The sequence below is a fragment of the Stigmatopora nigra genome, chromosome 5 (assembly GCF_051989575.1).
Source record: "Stigmatopora nigra isolate UIUO_SnigA chromosome 5, RoL_Snig_1.1, whole genome shotgun sequence".
Lineage (NCBI taxonomy): Eukaryota > Metazoa > Chordata > Actinopteri > Syngnathiformes > Syngnathidae > Stigmatopora > Stigmatopora nigra.
The window spans coordinates 14,439,839-14,460,042 of NC_135512.1; the positions used below are offsets into that span (position 1 = coordinate 14,439,839).

Genomic DNA, 20,204 nt, shown 5'->3' on the forward strand with positions numbered 1-20,204 from the left:
GCTTGCTATGGACCCATTGTGCTTCCCTTAATTCTCCACTGACTAATGCAAAAAACAAAACAAAAAAAAACATGGAAAAAAAATGCAACGCTCCGCCCAGTCTTTCCACGATGGAGATGCGGCGAGAAATCATAAGGAGCCTCTAGCGTCTCGGCCACCTGGCTGTCTCGTATACTCTTATCTCAAAATTTGTCTCATATCACAAGGCAAATATTTGCTCAGAATTTTATTGAAAAGTCTTGGATTTTCTCCAAAATAGACAGGGCGCCTTATACTGCGGAGCGCCGTGTGTAAGTCTAAAGCCTTACTGAGAACACTTCTTGCCGACATGAGAAGAAGGCTGACGTGGGTGGGGTCAGACGCTAAAGGTACCTAGTGTGGGCATGTGTTTATTGCAAAACAATTTTGGTTTGATTTCTAAGGCCCCCCCAAAGCATTGGTGAAAAATCAAGTCACAAAAATGAACCCTGAGCTTGCCGTCATTTCCGGATCGATTCCCACTCAGTGGTAGTGCAATTAATTGTGAGTGTGAATGATTGACTGTTTCTATGTGTGACCTGTGACGCTGGCAACCAGTTCAGGGTGAAGTCAACCTTTCACCCAAAGTCAAGTGAGATGAACTTAAACAGCAACCTTCACAAGGATAAACGGTGCAGAAAATAGATAAACAAACATTTTTACATTTCCAGAAACCCATATGTATTTGTATGTATATGTGGATTTCCGGTGAAAGAGTAGTTTACACATCCGCCTCAGTTTTTAGATCGAGGGTTTAATCACCATTCGGTTGTCTCCTTCCTGGATGGAGGTCTCTCCGGGCTTGCGTGGGTTTCTCCGGGTACCCCTGTTTCCTCCCACATCTCAAAAACTAACTCAAAATTGACCCTAAATTAGTATGACCGTGAATGGTTGTGTTTCCTTGTGCCCTGCGATTGGCTGGCAACTAATTCCTGCTTACCATCGTTGGCTAGGATAGGCTCCAGCATTTAAATGTAAATTTAGGCATGAACACAATCGACCAGTAATAAGTGAATAACGTTTAAACAATCCTTTTTTCACCCTAAAATATCTGTAGCCAATAGCATTTAGCAGACCCGTCTGTATTATTGAGGAACAAAGTTAATCATCTTAATCCGATTAAAAATAGCAAATTTAGCAAACTTTTTTTTCCCGCGCATTAAAAGTAATTACCCAGTGAGTGCAGAGTTTGGAAGATGTGGGTGTTAACAAGCAGGGTGGGGTGTAATCACAGCTCAATTTCCACTGTGGCTGGAACTTAATTATCGGGCACAGTAAGAAAATAGACATTTTAAACCCTACATTTTAAAGAAGAACCCTTTAAAATTCAAACTTATTGGATTACATGGATGATAGGGTTGAGGGATACCTAAGTAGCATTGACAGCATTATTCTGTACATTTCACAGCTTAATAAATACAAATAAAGAAAAGGTAAGATTAAGGCATGGTCACATTTTATGATTACCTTCAGGATTTTTTTTTTTTTGCAAAAGAAATCAGAGGGAAGACAGATTTGCAAATGACCAAACTGAATTCAGGGTTACCTGGCCATAAAACACCAGTGACATATTTTAACAACAGTGACAAATTGATTCAAAATGTTTAAAATAATTTGACAGTTTTTACAAAGACGAGTATAGAAACCATAACCCTTTAAAAAAAACGGTCACCAAGTTTTTTGTTGTTGTTGTTGTTGTTGTGCATTGCAACACAGTGGTCATTCAACATAGTCAGGCAAACACACAACTCAATGAATTGTTAATTTTTCCATACAATTGAACGCAAATGCTGGGGTGCTTCGGGGAAAGTGCATCCGTATGATTTCAAACCTTTTTGTCTTCCGAAGACTGTCAGTCAAACTTAAACACAATAACTGGAAAAACACATTTATACAGCACATACAAAGACGTTAACATGCACAAGCATTCCATGAAAACTAAGACCACGTGTATGCCACGTGCACGTCTACACTTCACTTAAAAATGCTGCTTTTTAATTGTTTTAAAAAAACTTTTTTACCTATGCTCGGGCCATCACTTTCAAAAATAGCAATGAGGATTTGGTCAAGGGTCCCGCTAGATCCAGCAGCCGACAACAGCAGACGTTTGAAAACTTCATTTTGTCTGATTTTTATTTCCAAGGAGTAAATTCTTGCATTTTGGTAGTCTAATATTGCCGCCTATTGGTTAAAAATGGTGCTACAGAGGGTGGTAGATAGTCTGGCCATTGTCCTGAATTAAAACACTGATATGATGGTATACACTCACTCACACATATTTAGAACTGCTTAATATCACATCATGTCAATATAACATTTTTTTATTAAGTCCATATTAGCAGCTTTGCGCACACAGCTTAAATCACAATTGGAACCTTGGATCACGTGTGTAGATGCACATGGACATGTTAGCGACATGCAACTTAAGACAGGCATGAGGAGCAGAGTGGCTCAGGCAGGCAGGCATCACCAACAGAGCATAGATGATGATGGTGGTGAAAGGGATGAGTGAATAGGGCGGCACTGATATTGTTAGTGGCGGCGGTAAATATGACTATATTGGACGGAGCCCCAAAAGAGACATGCATATACCATGCCAGTATGTGAAATAATAGTAACATTTATACAGCAGACAGAATGGGTACGAAATGCTCACAGTGGAAACTTATGAGTAGTCATCAAATACTGACATTATTATATGGGAGACTAACACGGGTACCTAGTATACTAAAATGCACACGTGAATCCAAAACCGTACACAGAATACATGTGCACATGTGAAGCAGTTGCTGACAAGTGTGTATCAAGTACTAATACAATGGTACCTCTACTTACAAAATAAATTGGTTCCAGAAGTTTTTTTTCCTAACTAGAAGCATGTTTCACATTGAATTTGCATAAGACATTTCATAATCTTTGAATCCTTTGAAAATGGTAAATGTATCGTATTTATTCGAGTATAACGCGCACCCATAATTTGTGACTAAAAATTGGTATATTTTTTTTTTCACTTTTCCTCAGCTCACACCAAGAAACCTGGTAAAACAAAATATCGGTATGAACACAATTCTCAAATAGAATTTAAAATTGTAAATCCTTTAAGTCCAATTAATTACCATAATATTTTTAAAAAATTCAAGTCTGATTCATCATCATCAGGTTCCCCAAAAAATTGATTTCATTCTTCTCGAGTTATTTTTTCGAAGTGTGAGCAATGGCCAATAGAACGGGCTCTCGTGCCCCATCTGGTGGAAAAGACAGGTTTTACTTCTCCCAATTTAATGGGTCCCGAGGGGACTTTTTCACCGGCAGGGGGCAGTGTTTCACTGGGATTCATGAAAATTCTGCGCCCAAACTTTGCTTCAGTTTTTTGGTTCAAAATTTAGCGTGTTATACTAAAAAATATATGTTATACATATTTTATATTAAATATCTATGCAAAAATAGAAGAAAACTAAGCCGCCTCATTGTGCAGAGATTCGCTCGCATGCGGACACAATTCCGACTGGTGGTGGAACGATTGGTAGTGCATTTGTCTCTCTGTGTACCCTATGACTGACTGGCAACCAATCTTGGGTGTAGTCTGCCTTTTTACCGTATACAGCTGGATTAGGCTCCCGCAACCCCCGCAACTCTTCCCAAAACTATTTATTAAGCCGCGGTCTCTCCCTTCTGTTTGCTTGCTTACTTTTTCGTCATTCACGTTGGTGCCTCCCCTTGCTGTATTCGCATTTTGACAAATTACAACACTTTGTAAAAATAATAAAGAATTTGTAACTTTAAAAACCTGCAGAAGAATTTGTAAGCAGAGGTACAACTGGACTTAGATACTAACATGTATTCTTCAGTTTCAAACATGTCTGCACCAGATATACCGTGTACACCGAATACTGAAATGCACACAGTAGATGCTAACATGGATGCATCAGGTACTAGCATATGTACAAAGGTGTACATCAGATATACTAATGGGTGTGCATCAGACATTAACGCGTGTGTACCGGATACTACGTTTTCAGCAGCTAAAGCGAGAACATTAGACTACTAATGCCTGTGCACTAGATATAGAATGGATGTAAAACACTATTTCAACGCCGAAAATGATATAAGTTCTTTGGACAATGATGCCATATTTGTTGTTAATACACAATTGTCAATTGATTCACTAAAATGTATTCAGATTTAACAGAATCAGTTCAACTTCACTTTAATCAAAAAATAAATAAATTAAAAAATACAAAGCTATTTTAATCAGTTTGATAATTTAGGCTGAAACATGTCAGATATGTCAATGAAACAAAGTTTAATGTGGAATAGACGATGATATTAATCGATGCTGGGCTCTATTCTGATTCAATTGAGCGTAACAAATCGATTTAATAATCCAGATGGTTCAATTATTTGTAAAGTTAGCGCACCAGAGACCAAGATATGTGTCCCAGATAGTAACAAGTCTGCACTAAAGACTAAATGCACATACTCGATTCTATCACCAGATATAAAAATGCGGAATATTTTTTTTCATGTCCATTTTGGGGCTCCATAGTTTTACTAATCCTAAAATAAATTATTTTCCCTCATTTCCAGAATGGGTAAAATGCTGCACTATAAAAAAAAATAATTATTTAAAGTCAACTTACAAGTAACGAGCCCTAAACAGCTACCTATAACAAAGGAAGGGTGCACGCTGATGTAGCCCTTCTGTGTATATTATGAGCCTGAGATTAGTGAAGGCTGAGTTGCTTGTGTTATTATGACTGAATGGACTTTGGCATACATCCCAATTAGCTGACGTGCACTGTTTTAATTCAGCATGATGTTGCTACCATGATTAAAAATAATGGTTTTGCTGATAGCTTCAATTTTGTAGCTCCCCTGCCCTTCAGTTAAAAGTTGTTATGGACGTGAAAGCATGCTGACATGCAAAACTTGCCCTTCTTTCCCTCTTTCTCTCTCTCTCCCCCACCACCAAAAATCAGCAATCAGCGAGAGCCATCCACCAGCCAATCAAACCACCTGGCCACCCTGCAGCCCTCAGGAACCTGCAGTCATATAGAAAAGAGAGTCAATTAATAAAACCCAAAGTTACAAGATTAAACACATACACAGAGTGCAACAGTAGTGTAGATACAGCATCAGAACTTGGCTTGTAGATTACGATACCGCCGTTTTAACTATATATTTGAATTTATTAACCGGACAGCTCACTCCAACATTATTTCACAACACGTTCAGTCAAACATGTGTAGTAAGAAGCTGCATTCTTATTTGTACTATAATATTTTGGGTTATAAAACACACTGAAAAGGGAATGGTATTCCTATGCACCTAACAAAAACTTAAAAAGGTTCTAATTTGATTTAAATAAATCGATGTGTGACAGATTAAAGACGACAATAGGAAAGGGGAGCGACAAAATTGTAAGAATTAAAATGTACTTGAACTCATGATAAACTACTTCATGTTTAGGATTTAAATCAGGGATGTCAAACTCATTTTGATTTGTGTGCCATCCTCATGGCAATTAGTTCTTATGTGAGCCCCACAGGTTTAATTTTGACCACGTAGGCTACTTTATGGGGTTCCATTGATGGCGCTAGATCTCCAATCAATTTTCACATTTGTTCCTTGGCCCCTCCCAGTAAGAAAAGAGGCGGATATCTCGCGCCATAAACTGCACCGATACATGAGCATTTAAAGCAAGTCCAATTTAAGTGAATTGGACAACTATCATTGGCGATGGGAGTCAAATAGTTCATTTTCGGTCACTACTTAGTCATTTTTGGGGGAGTTCCTCATTCGAGATTATTCATGTTGACTATGGAGCCTTTTCTGTCCACTTCCTGTCCATTGGCTACTGCCAGTTCATGTTGGGGCACATGGATTCTAGTCCTGATTAACTCATTGGCTGCCAATGACGGTGATAGACTTCCAATCCATTTTGACCGAGGGGAAAGTGAGCCAAATGCAGTAATGCCCACACTCTATTACGCTAATCTCTGGCTTTAGGGCACCAAATTCGAAATAAAAGCATGTGACTCTCCAAATGTAGTACGAATGAGCTGCAACCTGCCTATCAGGCAGAACAAGCCCATAGAACGGATTGGCCGCCCCGTGCATACTGCCTTCTGCCGACAAACCATATGTTTGGCATCCCTGATCTGAACTCTACAACGGGGGTGGGTGGCCAAGTCCGGTCCTCGAGAGCCCCTAACCAGTCTGAATCAAATGATCAACTAATCAACAAGCTGTCCAGAAGCTTGATACTGATCAAGATCATATGAGTCAGGCGTGTTGGTGAAGGGTGATATGGAAAACAGATCGGATAAGCACTCTCGTGGACCAGACTTTGGCATCCCTGTTCTAGAAACTCTGGAAATGAATTATCATCGTGGCCCAATATAAAAATTATCATTATCGTGACAGGAAGACTGCAGTTAGACTAACTATGGCGCGTTGACACGGATGACGGACAAATAAACACGCACACACTTGCACGTACCAATCAGACAAGAAATGTGTGATAAAATCATAAAGCATCAAATCAAAGAGTTTCAATGTGCGAGAAAACGAGAACAAGATAGGCCAAACATAGTTTGCATTCTAATATATTATACAAAACATTTTTAAAACACTTTGATGGATAAAAATCAATGTACAGTCTCTTACATGCATAGAGACATTTAAAAAATAAAATAAAACAGTGCACGTCTCTCAAAAAGAAACAGACACTCACCATTGCAGCATCCACTACAACAGAGGAATGGATAAAGGATTGTGCAGTCGGTGAAATAGACAGAAAGATGACACAAGAGCACAAGCAACACATGACTGATGTTCATGCAGAAGCACTGACACTTTGTGGCTTTGTTCTCCATCAACTTAGCTTGATGAAAAAAAGGCCAAAGAAAAAAAATGGAGATTCAGATATATGTGACAGCACCTTTACAGTTCTTTTCCATGGTGATTTCTACATAAGTGGTGGGGACGTAGCCCTCTTCCCCGCTCTGTTTCCTCGCCCTCGTCCAGCCATCGCCTTTATCCTCCTCGATGATGTACAACACCTGCAAGCAAAGAGTAAGGCCAGATAAACTAGTACAGTGAACTAGCCGCGGCATAAGAGCAATTTGAGATACGAGTGACATTTTGAGCAAACTTTAATCTTGAGATACGAGACAAATTTTGACATACAAGCATACAGCTGATGCTAGAGGCTGCTCATAAGAACATCATGTGCACTGTCTTTTAGGTCGCAACTCCCTCGTGTTTCTCTATGAACAATGGGCAGAGCGTTGCATTTATTCAATAATTACAAACTCATTAGCTGCCAATGGTGTGCGAGCCCTTAATTAATTTTGACTCGATCGTTCGATCACAGCCTGCCCTTAGTCAAGATGTTTTGGATGTCTCTCGGTGTCAATGACAGCCAATGAGTCGTAATAACAAGTATCGTATTTTCACACCTATAACATGCACTGTCTGATAGGGTGCAGTCTCATTTGTGCGTATATTTTCTGTTTTTTTGTCAATACATTGGGCACTTCTTTAGAAAAGGCGCTAGCATGACACTGGGCCAGCGTGTTATGCTATCCGCTAGCGTATGTTATTCTATCCGCTAGCGTATGTTATTTTATCCGCTAGCGCATGTTATGCTAGCTGCTACCATAAGTTAGGCTAGCCGCTAGCGTGTTATTTTTAAAGACAGCACGGGCAAAACTAAGTCTGATAATGCTTTATTAAGGTAAAAGGTACACTGATATAAAGAGTTTGGCGTTCAATATGCTAAGCTCCACTGTCAGTCAGAGTTGTTTATTCCGGGAACTTGATTCCAGCTTTGGCAAAAGCTCGAACAACAGCGATGGCCGACACGTGAGCCCAGTCATCCAGAATCCGTTGCATGTGTGACATTCATAACGAGCAAGCCTTTGATTCTCCTCGATGTTATATCGGCATCGACAATTCATTCCAAATCGTCACATAACTCATGCGACGCTGCCTGTTACTACTATGCTGGCCATCCTTTAGCAAAGCTGTTAAATTGTGTTCTATCCATGGCTTCAGTCCATTTTCCCAAGCGTTCACACCCGCACTGTGTCGTCATTCACGTCAGGCATTTCCTCTGTGTAGATCTAAAATGCGCTTTCTTTGAGTATTGAGCGTGTTTTTGAGAGTTAAAAGCGCTACAGGCACACGGAAGTCAAATGCCTTGCCACTCCTCTGGGATGTTTTCAATGGATTTACCATAATGCTTCTAAGGTATGGGGAGACTATTTTTAGGGTGAACGTCTGCTGGGTTGATCGCAATAACGAGCGTGCTGGCAAGAAATAAAACCAGTCACTCAAGCGGTCGGGGCCATACAAAATTTGAATTTAGTGCACAGACAAGGCGCACCGACTGATTGGGCGCATCGACCATTCTTGAGAAAAAACTGGACTTTTAAGTGCGCCCTATAGGTGTGAAAATACGGAATATAAAAACCTATGCAGAATGTTTTATAATAGTTCTATATTTATATTTAGACTATTGAATCAAACTGGAAAAAAAGAGTACATGTCAAGAAATCATACATTTAAGTAAAACATTGCTTTAAGTTCTTTGCAACCTAATTTTGATGTAGCACAACTGATTTTTGAAAAGATTGTGACACGTGACAACAATAAACATATTTACCTCGTCTTCTGCCATGACTAGTGTTCCCTCATTTTGACCTAAAAGTGAAGTGAAGCAGAAAATAAGCAAATATTTTAGATACATGCCCACATTGGATGCATGTTGCATGTGTCCATGTCAAGATGGTTTGCAAACATTTTCTTATAGTGTCGAAACCAAGATACCCTATTTAGCAGACTTAAGGTCTGTTTTTTGGTTTCATTGTTTGGGTGCAACTTATCAACACTATAAGTCGTGAAAAGTGCAGTCGAACCATGCCTCCTACTTTGAAAGTGGTGGTGTTGTTCAAAATTTGAAGCGAAATCAAGAAATTGGCAAACAGATAGTTAAATTGTGTTGTTTAGGCATAAAGTAACTGAATAAGTGGTAATCCGTTATGGCAACATATTCTCTATTTAACCTTTGCACTCCATTTTATTGTCATCATTTTAAAATGCCACTAATGCTCAGTTTTATTTCTCAATCTTCTTTTCTCTCTTCATTGTGCATTTTAGCTGGTTTAGTTCACAGTATGGTGTGACTTTTGGTCTGAAAAATTATTTACTCTATGCCTAACCTATTGTATTTGTAATTACAAAACCAACATTCCACCATGTGTTGCGTATCAGGTATTTTACAGCTCAGAGCATAATAATCTCTGAATGATCATAACATGAAATGTATTCAAAATTAAAAGTCAAGTTCAGTTGTTACAATTTACAGAGGTACCTCGATTCGCAACCACAATCCGTTCTAGAAGGCTGTTCGAGCAGAGATTTGTTTGAAATCTGATTTTTCTCATTACAATTAATGGAAAAAACCAAGAATGAGGTCCAAATCTAAAAAATAGGGTGTTAACTACTTTTTTTTTTTTTTTTTAGTTTTTTTTGATAATAAAATGCATATTAAAAAGACATGTATAGTTTAAAGAATCACAAAATAAAGACTTAACTACATAAAAACTGGGAAAAAGTAACAACAGAGCGAAATAATTTTCTGGGGGAAAACATGAAGGGACACGAACATAACGCAAAAACAAACACTCAAAAAGGAAAAATAATTAGACAAGGGTTGACAAGGACACAGGGTTTAAATCCACGGACAGGGTTTGTTAAGACAATTAGAGGCACCTGGGTCACATGAGGAAAGGCGAGCAGAGAAGACAAAGCAGGTGAAACTAATGGGTAATCACTTGGACAGGACACACAAGGGAAAACGACCAAACCACAAAACATGACGCTAACCGGACACATCTAAATACAGAGGCTGCATTATGCAGAATGACAAAGTGCGTCGTGTGTCAACTGGTTGGCCCGTGCACGCTATTCTTCTCCTGCTTTTGTCGGGGCGTTCGAGTTCTGGATATTAGTTAAAAATCAGAAGCTAAAAAAACCTCGAAATTTTCATTCAAACGCTGATGTGTTCGAAGTCTGGCAGGTTCAAAAACCCAGGCGCTACTGAATTGTTATCCATTAATATGTTTGTGAAACTCAGTGCTCAATTTTTAAGATTACACTTCTCCTGCAATTCAAATAAACATTTGACATCTATGATTATTTCTCAGAAATACAAAAAACAACAACAAAGGTACTTTTACTCAAGTGTTTCACACTACATACAAGAGTATCTAAACTTACCATCAAATGAGTACAAAGCTTTACAGTGTCCAATGACAGGCAGGGGATCGTCGTCATCAAACTCATCATCAAACTCATGTGGGTCAGTGCTCGGGTGTCCAGGCTGCGGGGGAATGGAGTGATGAGGTGTGTGGTGCTCCTGACTTGTGTCTTCTGTATAACTGCCTTCAGGACTACAGCAACACAGAGATTTGACTTTTACTGTTTCGCCATGGGTTATTGTTAAAAAAAAAACATGATTACGATAACATTTCCATTAGGAATTCTTTTTATATGCAAATGAGTGACTCATACGAAAAAGATCCAAGTTACGAAATCCCCCAAAAGTAAAAGCATTTTCTTATCTGTTATTTTATTTTGAAAATATTGTCGCGGATGAATTCATTTTCGCTTTAGACTATCGCTACCCTCTACTGGGCTCTCATTTCATTGCTCTCATTCTATCTCATATAATGACAATAAAAGCATTCAATTAAGTTCAATTGGCTGTCTCAAAACAACCACTGTCGATGTTCCTAGCTTCTCTCTAACATACCTATCTACCTATCTATGCTCCCCCTATTAATGATGGCAATTCCCCCTTTTAAGCGATTAAAAATCGTACAAATGCAACACAGCACATTTTCACACACACGCAGGGCACAGATAAAAGTCTAATATGTACTACAAAGTGGTCGGCTTTTGGCCCTGGTAGGATGGGCTCTTGCCGCCATCTGGAACTATTTCACCAGCGCAGGGGACATTTTCATGTGCTTTATTTACTTTAAGACATTAATAAATAATTTCCTTGTGTTTTCTCACATCTTACATACAAAATTGGTATATGTTGACCAATTTTAAAGTGTTCAGTTGGTAGTCGTGTGAGGACCGTGGAACGAATTAGAGAATTTACATATAACGCGGTACATCGAAAGGCCCAGTAAAGTTTGGAATAGTGTTACCTCTCTCTGCCTTGGGTAGTGGGATGATGATTGTCTGCACTATGCCTTCTGTCTCTGGAGGTCTGCTTTCCCTCCACTTCCGACAGCCAGGCCTACCATTCAAGAAATTAAAGTGATTTTAGTCACATGAAGAACTAAATCAATCAATTAAATTTGACATTGCTTGACTTTGGTCCAGGAAAAGCCGCAAACCAACTCATCCAACAGTAACCATTGAGCTCAGAGTAGCCTGGTGGTATTAGCATATTTGCCTCACAGTTATGTGATTCTCAACTGTCGCATTACTGTGTGGATTCTGGATGTTCCCCCCGTGCTGGTATCGCTCCCACATCACAAAAAGATATACATTTGTTTTTGCTGTTGTTGTCTTTTTAATCATTATACAGTGTATCCCATACCTGTCAACCTCGGCCATTTGGTTCTTATTAATGATTGTGATTCTGTTTATTAATCGATAATAAACCGTACGAATCCTACGCGGCTCACATATTTACTCACATAGGGTGCACTTAAAAGTCTAAAATTTCCCCCAAAGTGGAGGAGTAGTGCCCAATCAGTCACTGCGCTTTTTGTATGCACTAAATTCAAGATTCTGTAGATGTCGGTGTATGACGCTGCCACCTTAATTGTCTTGGTACAATGCTTCCTGGCATGCTATACTTATAAATAGTGAAAAGGCGGACAGATGAAACGGGAATGCAATTGCGCATATCATGCTTAAAGCATGACAACATTAGCAGTCGGCAATGTGGTTTTCGTCTACTACCAGTGACTGAGACTATCTGGATTAGAGCTGAAATGGGTAAAACGAGATGTTTTACAAAAAACGTACTTGGGCAGGGGAAAAAATCCCGTACAAAAGTTGTAATACAGCGTACATAGTTTGAAATGATCAAAAAACTTATAAAATACAGGAAAAATGACAAGGTATGGTATCCCAAAACGGTAAACCTTCTTTAGCAGGTGATCAATATTTTTCCGCTATTGAAGTTAACGTTGGCATTGAGACTAAACTTGGAAGTACCGATGTCTGCATCCCAAATTTTTGCATGCGAGTACGAGTAACCTGATAAGGTTTTTTGGGGGGAAACGCTGTATGCATGCACCGCTATTATACACTGAGAAAGCTCATCTTTGATCCAAATGTGGGTAAGCATAATAGAATATGTACGGCTTGCTCACATTTAGATTTCAAATTTCTTGGATTTAGCCACACTTTGTCCTTTCCTTACCTCATGCTTGTGGATTTCAGAGCGAAGCTTTTCCATATTGAATATGGTTTCTGATATTTTGGGCTGTAGGCTGTTAGGGTCCCCCATCGGTGGAGTCTTCTCATACACATCTTTCATTTTGTTCAGGGCATCCCTAGAACACATCAGAGCCACAAAGAACACCCATATTGAAAGTTGAACACAACATAAACGAAAGAGCATAAAAAAACAACTAAATCTAATTAACCATTTTTTTAATGAATTACCGCGTATACTCACACAGGCCGGTTTTGTCGGACAAAAAAATGACTGAATCGAGGTTACGGCTTATATGCGCATCAAAACACGACATGCACGAAACTGCAAGTTGATGACGCCATGATACGATGACGTCATGACGCAATAGCGCCGCAACATCATTTATTTCAAAAAGGGAAAAAATAAACATAAAATGCTCAACTCATTTCATTTTGACGTCTTTGAATGAAATTCAAGAAAAAAACGTATGTTTCTTGCATAAAACATGAAAAAACTCACGTTCCCATCAATACTCGCTTAGGGCACAGCCTTCTTAAATAGGTCCCCGGGCAGCCATCTTACCTAGGGGGCTGACGTCTAAACCTAGTTAAACGTGCTCTGACTCAATTTACTGTTTCTTTTTGTGAGGCCGAAAATAGTCTTCTTGACAATGGTGATTATGCCTTCAGTTGATTATTTTATTTATTTCATATTGCACCCCTAATTTTGGTTTGAATGCAGAATTTCTGCAGGTTTTATTCTTTACTTTTCATAGTGTAAGGCCAGCGTTGTCTTATTGCAAAACAAAACAACAAAAGGTTTTAAGTTTCAAATTTGGAACAAAAAAGATGTGATAATTATCAAGATAATTATCAAGAGACTAATAATTTTTATCGTGATGACAATTTTTGCCATACAGCCCAGGTCTAATTTAGTATGTCTTCAATTTCTTGATTTTTAATGGGGCTGCATTGCATGAAACAACCTATTTTTTGTGTGTGAAGTTGTGTTTTATTTTGTGGTTTTAAAAGATCTTTCTAAGTCTTCATTTTCACTTAATGAAACCTCTAAGAGCCCCGTTTTTGGCACGTGATCTTGAAATGACACTGATGCCCATTATTTGCTTTTCCCTGAATAATCATTTTTTTATGGCTAAATAACCTGAAACATTAGCGACGTGATAAAAGTCTGACCAAGCTGGACGAGAGAGAATGGGCAGCCATACATAAAATGTAACAAAGAATACAATCACATAAAATGAACAAAACAACATTTGTGATGTAAGTAAACTAGGGGACATGAATGTATGTATGGTTCAGAAGAAAAACATGCATGGTGAAATGCTCATACCATGAGGGTTCACTTTCTTGAACAGTTTGCATTCAATGTTAAACATCTGTAATACTACTAAAAAAAATCTACATATGACCGTGAGGGAGATGATTTTTTTTTTACTGTACCTTTGATCCATTTCTATCTGGAGCTTGTTGTTAAGTTCATCAATTTTCTGCTGCAACCTTTTCCTTCTCTGTTCAGGGGGTAAGTGGCTGAAATCCTCAACTGACGGAGCCTGGTTGGAGGTGAAAAGATGGCAAATGTAAGTAACTACTTCACTAAATGCACATATATACGCAAAAAGGGATTCAACCCGACTGTACCGCTTTATTACCAAACAGCGACCAAAAGAACCCCAAAAAAGATTAATGAAATGCGTGGGAGTGTGTGTGTTTTTTTTTTTTTCGGTTTCAACACACTTGAATCTAGTGATTTAAAAAGACAGGCCCAAGGGAAACTACATAATCTATCAGGGGTATGGGGGTTATTTTACTACGAGGTGCAATGCAGTGCTTCTCAATTATTTGCTGTGGCGCCCCCCAAAAATAAGAATTAAACGTTTTGTTTATGTTTAAATTCTAGTCTGGCAACAAGTTTCTTAAGTCAAAAGCTCCCAGGTATGGCTTTGCGCGCCCCCCGTGGCATCACACAGCCCCCGCCTAGAGGGGCCTTCCCCACAATTTGAGAAGCACTGGTGTAATGGTTGGATAGAATTGGGATTTCTATATGGTAACGATACATGCACTGAAAATTACGTGCTAATGTCTTCTCTCAATCTGGTAAACATACACTTACCATCTTGACAGACCACTGCGATGTAGGCAAACAGACAGCATAGAATGTTGGTTAGTTTAGTAAGGATGCCAAATTTGAAAGCTGATTAGTCCAAAACCAGTCAGAACAATGGTTGATGGCTAATAGTTCATAATTATTGTTTTATGCGGCAAAATATTTTTGATTGAAATTGGTGTTTAATTTACTTTTTTTTCTTTAATCATTAACATATCTGGGGTTTCACTTTAATTATATTAAAAAGTTTGGGCCTGGGCCCCGAGACAGAAATTAAAATTGTTGGAAATTGTTCTGGCATTTTGCTGAACACTTCTATATTGACATGAGTAATTTATGCCAGTATTTCTAAATGTTCAACTGAGAGCCACTTGACACAAATAGCTAAAGTTAAAGCCAAATAATGACTTGTTTTTTGACCTGAACATTTGAAAGGGTACTCTCAGTGGAACTTGGTCAACCACGTACACACACCCCACTGCAAACACTCCAAGACTAACAACACCACATTTATTAAATTTATTAGGCATCAGCACCGCAACCAAAATGCTCAAACCCCTCAAAATTAGCAGACCTCCTTTCGCTTGTGATTTGGGTAGAAATCAGTCATTCACATGTGGAGGGCAAAACATGACAGGAAATAGAGACCCTTTTAAAAAGAAAGTGAAGAAAACAGGTGTTTGCAAGTGATAAATAAATGTCATGAAAATTACATCATTTCAAAATTCAATCATGCCGATGGCTGCCGATTTTACTAGCAGCAATCCATTATGAAGTTTAACTTTATAATTGAGTATTTTCATTACCTGCAAACATCCTGAAGAAAAGCACACTGAATCATTAAGGCATTATGATTTGCCACTAAAAAAAAACATCTATGACACAATGGTACTTCCTGGCTCACCCCTCTTCTTAGACCCTTCAAGTTCTGGGGAATTCTGGGTACTGAAGTCTTTATCTCAGAAAGATAGCTGTTCACTCGGTCAGAGCTGAACCGATTTGGAGAGAACATTTGTGAGGAAGAACGTGGACGGGAGGAGGAGGATGAAGGAGGTAGAGGAGGAGATGAAGAAGGTAACTGGGTAGGGTTCAGGAAGAAAAGATGGATGGAAAAAAGTCAGAATGGCAATTTTTTTTGGTCATTGTTTATAATGTGTTTGTGGCTCCTCAACCATTGCTACAGTAAATGACCATTAGGGGAAAAAAACATTATTAATTTGTGTAATTTAAATCGCCTAAAATGTTGCCGCTAAAGAAAAAAATATTTGTTCAGTTTACGCCTCTTAACATTACTTTACTGATGCTCAGCAGTTTATAAGCAAACTAGACTTTGGGAAATGCATTTGTGACCAAAGAGACGCGTTTGCGACCTCGGGAGCACATTCGTGGCTATTTGTTTTCACATTTGTAACTTTTGTTGTTTACACGTGACTACATTTACGCATTTGCGACTTTGGTTGCGCATGCGCGACTTTGGCTGTGCATTTGTGACTTTGGTTGAACAGTTGTGACTTTGGTTGAACAGTTGTGACTTTGGTTACACATTTGTGCTCCTGGCTACATGTTTGTAAATCAGGGTACACATTTGCAGATAGTTGTTAATCTATTGGGCTGGGTAGATCACCCTCTACTTTCCTGTTGGCTTCTCTGCAGCTTGAGTGCCACACTGACACAGATGTTCACGAGTCATCGCCCTAACTCTATTGCCCAGTTTGATCACGTATGCCTTTTATGAAAATTATCAACCGAACTACAAAAAATGAAAAGTTACCTGCTCATTTCTGGAACTAATATATTTCTTACTCCAATAGTAAAATGATGAACTATTGATTTACCAAATTACCATCAACTTTCTCAAGTTCTTGGTGTTCATCCAATTCATGAAGAACAATTTTGCTTTACTGAATCGCAAAATGACAGCTTATTAAGCTAAGTTTATCAATTTTATTTTCGTAAATTGAGTTTCCACTCTAACAGTTAGTGTATTTCTTCAAAGAAAGGACTAAGGAAGTCCCAGGTTGAGAACCCGTGAAAGTATAGGAGAAAATGAATAAATATTCCTATGGAGATAGTTTAAAAAGTTGGTCTGATGGAGCAAAACAAATGTGATGAATCAGCACACCAAAATTGTCCAAAATCAGTTAAAAACAAATCTTAATGTTAATACATTTTTTACTGACTATTGAATTACTATAATATTTGAACAATGGAATGCACCTGAATGTAAGCTAACCAACACATTTTGTAAAAAAAATATATATTTGTTTAGATAATAAGACTCAATGACTTATAAAGCACATGTGTATTAAACCTTGGCCTGTAAAAACATAAATATGGTGCACTGGACTAGTCACAGGTATGAATGTGACAATCAAAAAATCACAGTTTTATAGTCTGAAAAGCACAGTAGTCATGAATACAGGATTCCCCTGTTCGATGATGTCATGTTTTCAAAGGAGTGAAGGATGCAACAAGAAATGAACAGTATAATCATTAACAAAATCCTCACACAAAGGCATCATGCAAGGTAGCTGATGTCTCAAATGTACACCAACACCAAAGATAATAATTAACCAGCATTGCCCTTATAAAGAAAAAGGGCAAGGTCCAACCACGAGTGAACCAAAGATTCAATTCAAACACTAGGCAATTGACAAGAACCTGTAAGGCTATGAATTGTATGGAGAATACAACTGAAATGAGACATTGTGAATAAAACGACGTTGTATATAAGGCGTAATGCAAGCTGATAAGTTAGAACATAGACTGAAAATTCATTTACCTTTGGTTTTTTCCCAAAGAGCCAGAGCTTGTTTTTGGTTTTGCTCACTGCATGTTTTGGGTCTTGTCGTGACACTGGAGCGCCGTCCCGCTCTCCCTTAGGTGTATTGCTGATGGCCCCATCTGAACCCGTTCTACTTAGATTCTGACTAAAGTCTTCAAAGGGGAAGTCGCCTGGAGGTTCAAAGCCAGATTTAAATGACTCCACAACTATGCCAGAATCCTGGAGGAAAAACAAACATATTTGCATACATGAGACATTTTTTGCTCATCGTAATTTTTTAAAATCCAAACAAGAATTTTATTTTGTTTCCCAATTCTATTCCCGACATTAGTCTCTTACGCACCCTTCGTTCATCAACAGCTTTGGCCATTGAAACCATTCCTTCTAAACACTTGGAAATAATAGGAATGACTCTTCTTTCTGCTTCTCCAAAACTTCGGTACGTCTCCCCAAGTTTCACCGTTCGACGCTGATCCATATCTTGCAGATTCTGGAACAGAAGCAGACACTTACATTGAAAAATTACAGTGAATGCAAATATAAAAGTAGTAAAACCAATGTCCACACTATGTAAGCTGTGGTTTGTGCACATAAAGCGCCAGCTACCTACAGTACCAAGCCCCAAGATCAGGGGTCGGGAACCTTTTTTGACACAGCCATAAACAATTCCTATTTTCAAATTTTATTCCTTGAGGGCCATACTCAAAATTTTAGAGTAAAAATGTGAAAATGAGATGTGATTTTTTGGGGGTAATTTGACCACTTTTAAAGTACTGTAAATGAATTATTTTGACAACATTGTTACCCAGTTGCTGATCAATGAAAATATGCATGAAAAAATAGGATTGATGTTAGAGGGAAAGTGAGCGCCATAGTGCCGACGTAACGCACCCATTGGTGCAGTCGGGCCTCGGCTCTATCATCAGTAGTTTAAATACATATTTTACCTCACGGGTTAGCGAATATCCACATGCACCCATCAGAAGAGCCACATAAAGCTCCCGAGCCATAGGTTCCCTATCCCTGCCCTTGGTTATTACATAATAATGCAAACTACTGCTTTTGCTGTTCAAGTTAAGTTCAAAGGAAGGCCCTTTTGAATAAAATATTTTTTTTGACAACAATTTTCTGAAGTCATTTTACTAACAAAATGAAGGAAACCCTATCCAATGGAAAAACGTGATGCAAAAGACGCAAGTTCCCTCACACAGCCGACCGACTCTGAACAGCCACACAGATTTGATTTATGGACAATTCTGTAAACACTGACACTTTGCTGCATCCTTATCCTGCACTTCCTCCTAACTCAAACAGAAAGACAATACCGAGTATAAATGCCCTTCATGTGAAAAACGGTAGCTGTAAGTATTGAACATGTAAAACAACATTTTTTAAGATTTTTGAATGATGACAGTTATTTCTACAAGAGGTGCAGTGGCCGAAATTTGATTAAAATATAGTTTCAGTCTGAAGCAATCTTTCACAAAAATAACAAGACAGAAAGCGGAAAATGTGTTGATGCAAGCAAATAGCTTGGTAGCGCACAGTTTCATTATTACTAACGATGAATGAGTATGTTCTGGCTCAGTTGGGGCCATTAGCCCCCTCAGTAGAATAGAACACACACACACAAGATTCAGTTTACACCTTCTTGCCCCTTTTGAGCAGCCACAATTGTGACTACCAACTCTTATTTGGCTCACATTATCGCTTCTTTTGTCATGTTGACTTGCCCGCATTACAGGGTATGTTCGGGGGCAATTGCAGAGAACTGTGTCAAAGTGATCCTATCTATTAGATAGCAACAGAACACAGAAATACAAATAAAAGAGTAAAAATAAAGTACCGTATTTTCACGACTATAAGGGCCACATAAGTCTTAAATTTTCTCCAAAATAGACAGGGCACCTTATAATCCAGTGCACTTTATATATGGACCAATATTAAAATTGTTATCACGATAAAATAAAATCAATCAATCGATAGGGTACAACATTGTCTACAGCTCTCACAACTACAGCGAGCAGCCCCCTACTCTACTATTTTCCCGTAGAAAAAGTACTGTGCAGTGACTGCTGGGATATGTAGTTTTAGTTTGTTTTTGGCCAAAAATGTTTTTTTTCCCCTCGGTGTATCCCTAATTTATATCATAAACATAAATACTGACAGATTCAAGCACATCTGACTGTGATAATGGAAATTAATGACAGCATAAGAAAGGGCAAGCAATCTGCGATAGTCCCGACTAAAATAGATAGATAGTAGATAAAATGTTGGGCTCCTCAGTAGGACGTTACCTTCCTGGAAATGCAGTCTTTTATTTATGATTTTCTCTGATTATTGTGCTTGAGGAAAATAATGTTTCATGTTTGCTTGTCACTTAATTAAGTCGAGGGGCACATGTAAAAATGTCACCGCTACCTTCATTTTTTTGTCAATTAAGGGTTTACTAATTAGCATAACACACCATTTAAGTCCAGTAATGTTCTTTGCCTATAATCAGAGCATCTCCTGATAACAGGTGTCCCAAAAGGACAATTAATCACATTTATTTGTGAGAATGCACTTGAACTAAATACTGAAGGAAAAAAGTGGTTGTGATGTGCTGGCAGTAATTAAATATAATCTTTATAAACCTTTGTTTTCATGGAGAACAGGTTGAGCAGGTGAAGTGTTAAATATCTGGGGGAGGGCGGCAGACACAAGTCTGTCTTTAGAAATAAAACTCTTAAGCGTAGAATCTACAATTCACTCATCTAAATAAAAAAAGACGGGGAACTGCTTCCTTTCTCTGAAGCATTAATGAGTGTTTTTTTTCCC

At 38.4% G+C, this 20,204-nt stretch overlaps 1 protein-coding gene across 4 annotated transcripts in view; it reads right to left on the reverse strand.

Annotated features, from left to right (window-relative positions):
- Positions 1–2,133: 2,133 nt before the first annotated feature.
- fnbp1l (formin binding protein 1-like) overlaps positions 2,134–20,204 on the reverse strand; it is a 38,340-nt gene continuing 20,269 nt past the window's right edge. The window contains exons 8-18 of one of the 4 annotated variants that reach the window (XM_077716671.1): positions 17,728–17,874; positions 17,382–17,603; positions 15,504–15,677; positions 14,606–14,620; positions 13,936–14,045; positions 12,479–12,611; positions 11,247–11,338; positions 10,306–10,478; positions 8,690–8,727; positions 6,962–7,082; positions 2,134–5,060 (exon numbers count right to left, since the gene is read on the reverse strand). In XM_077716671.1, the coding sequence (XP_077572797.1) occupies positions 5,053–5,060; positions 6,962–7,082; positions 8,690–8,727; positions 10,306–10,478; positions 11,247–11,338; positions 12,479–12,611; positions 13,936–14,045; positions 14,606–14,620; positions 15,504–15,677; positions 17,382–17,603; positions 17,728–17,874 (1,233 nt within the window). In that variant the 3' untranslated portion in view covers positions 2,134–5,052. Of the gene's footprint in view, positions 7,083–8,689; positions 8,728–10,305; positions 10,479–11,246; positions 11,339–12,478; positions 12,612–13,935; positions 14,046–14,605; positions 14,621–15,503; positions 15,678–17,381; positions 17,604–17,727; positions 17,875–20,204 lie in introns of all 4 variants that reach the window. The other 3 variants (XM_077716670.1, XM_077716672.1, XM_077716673.1) reach the window with 3 other exon arrangements.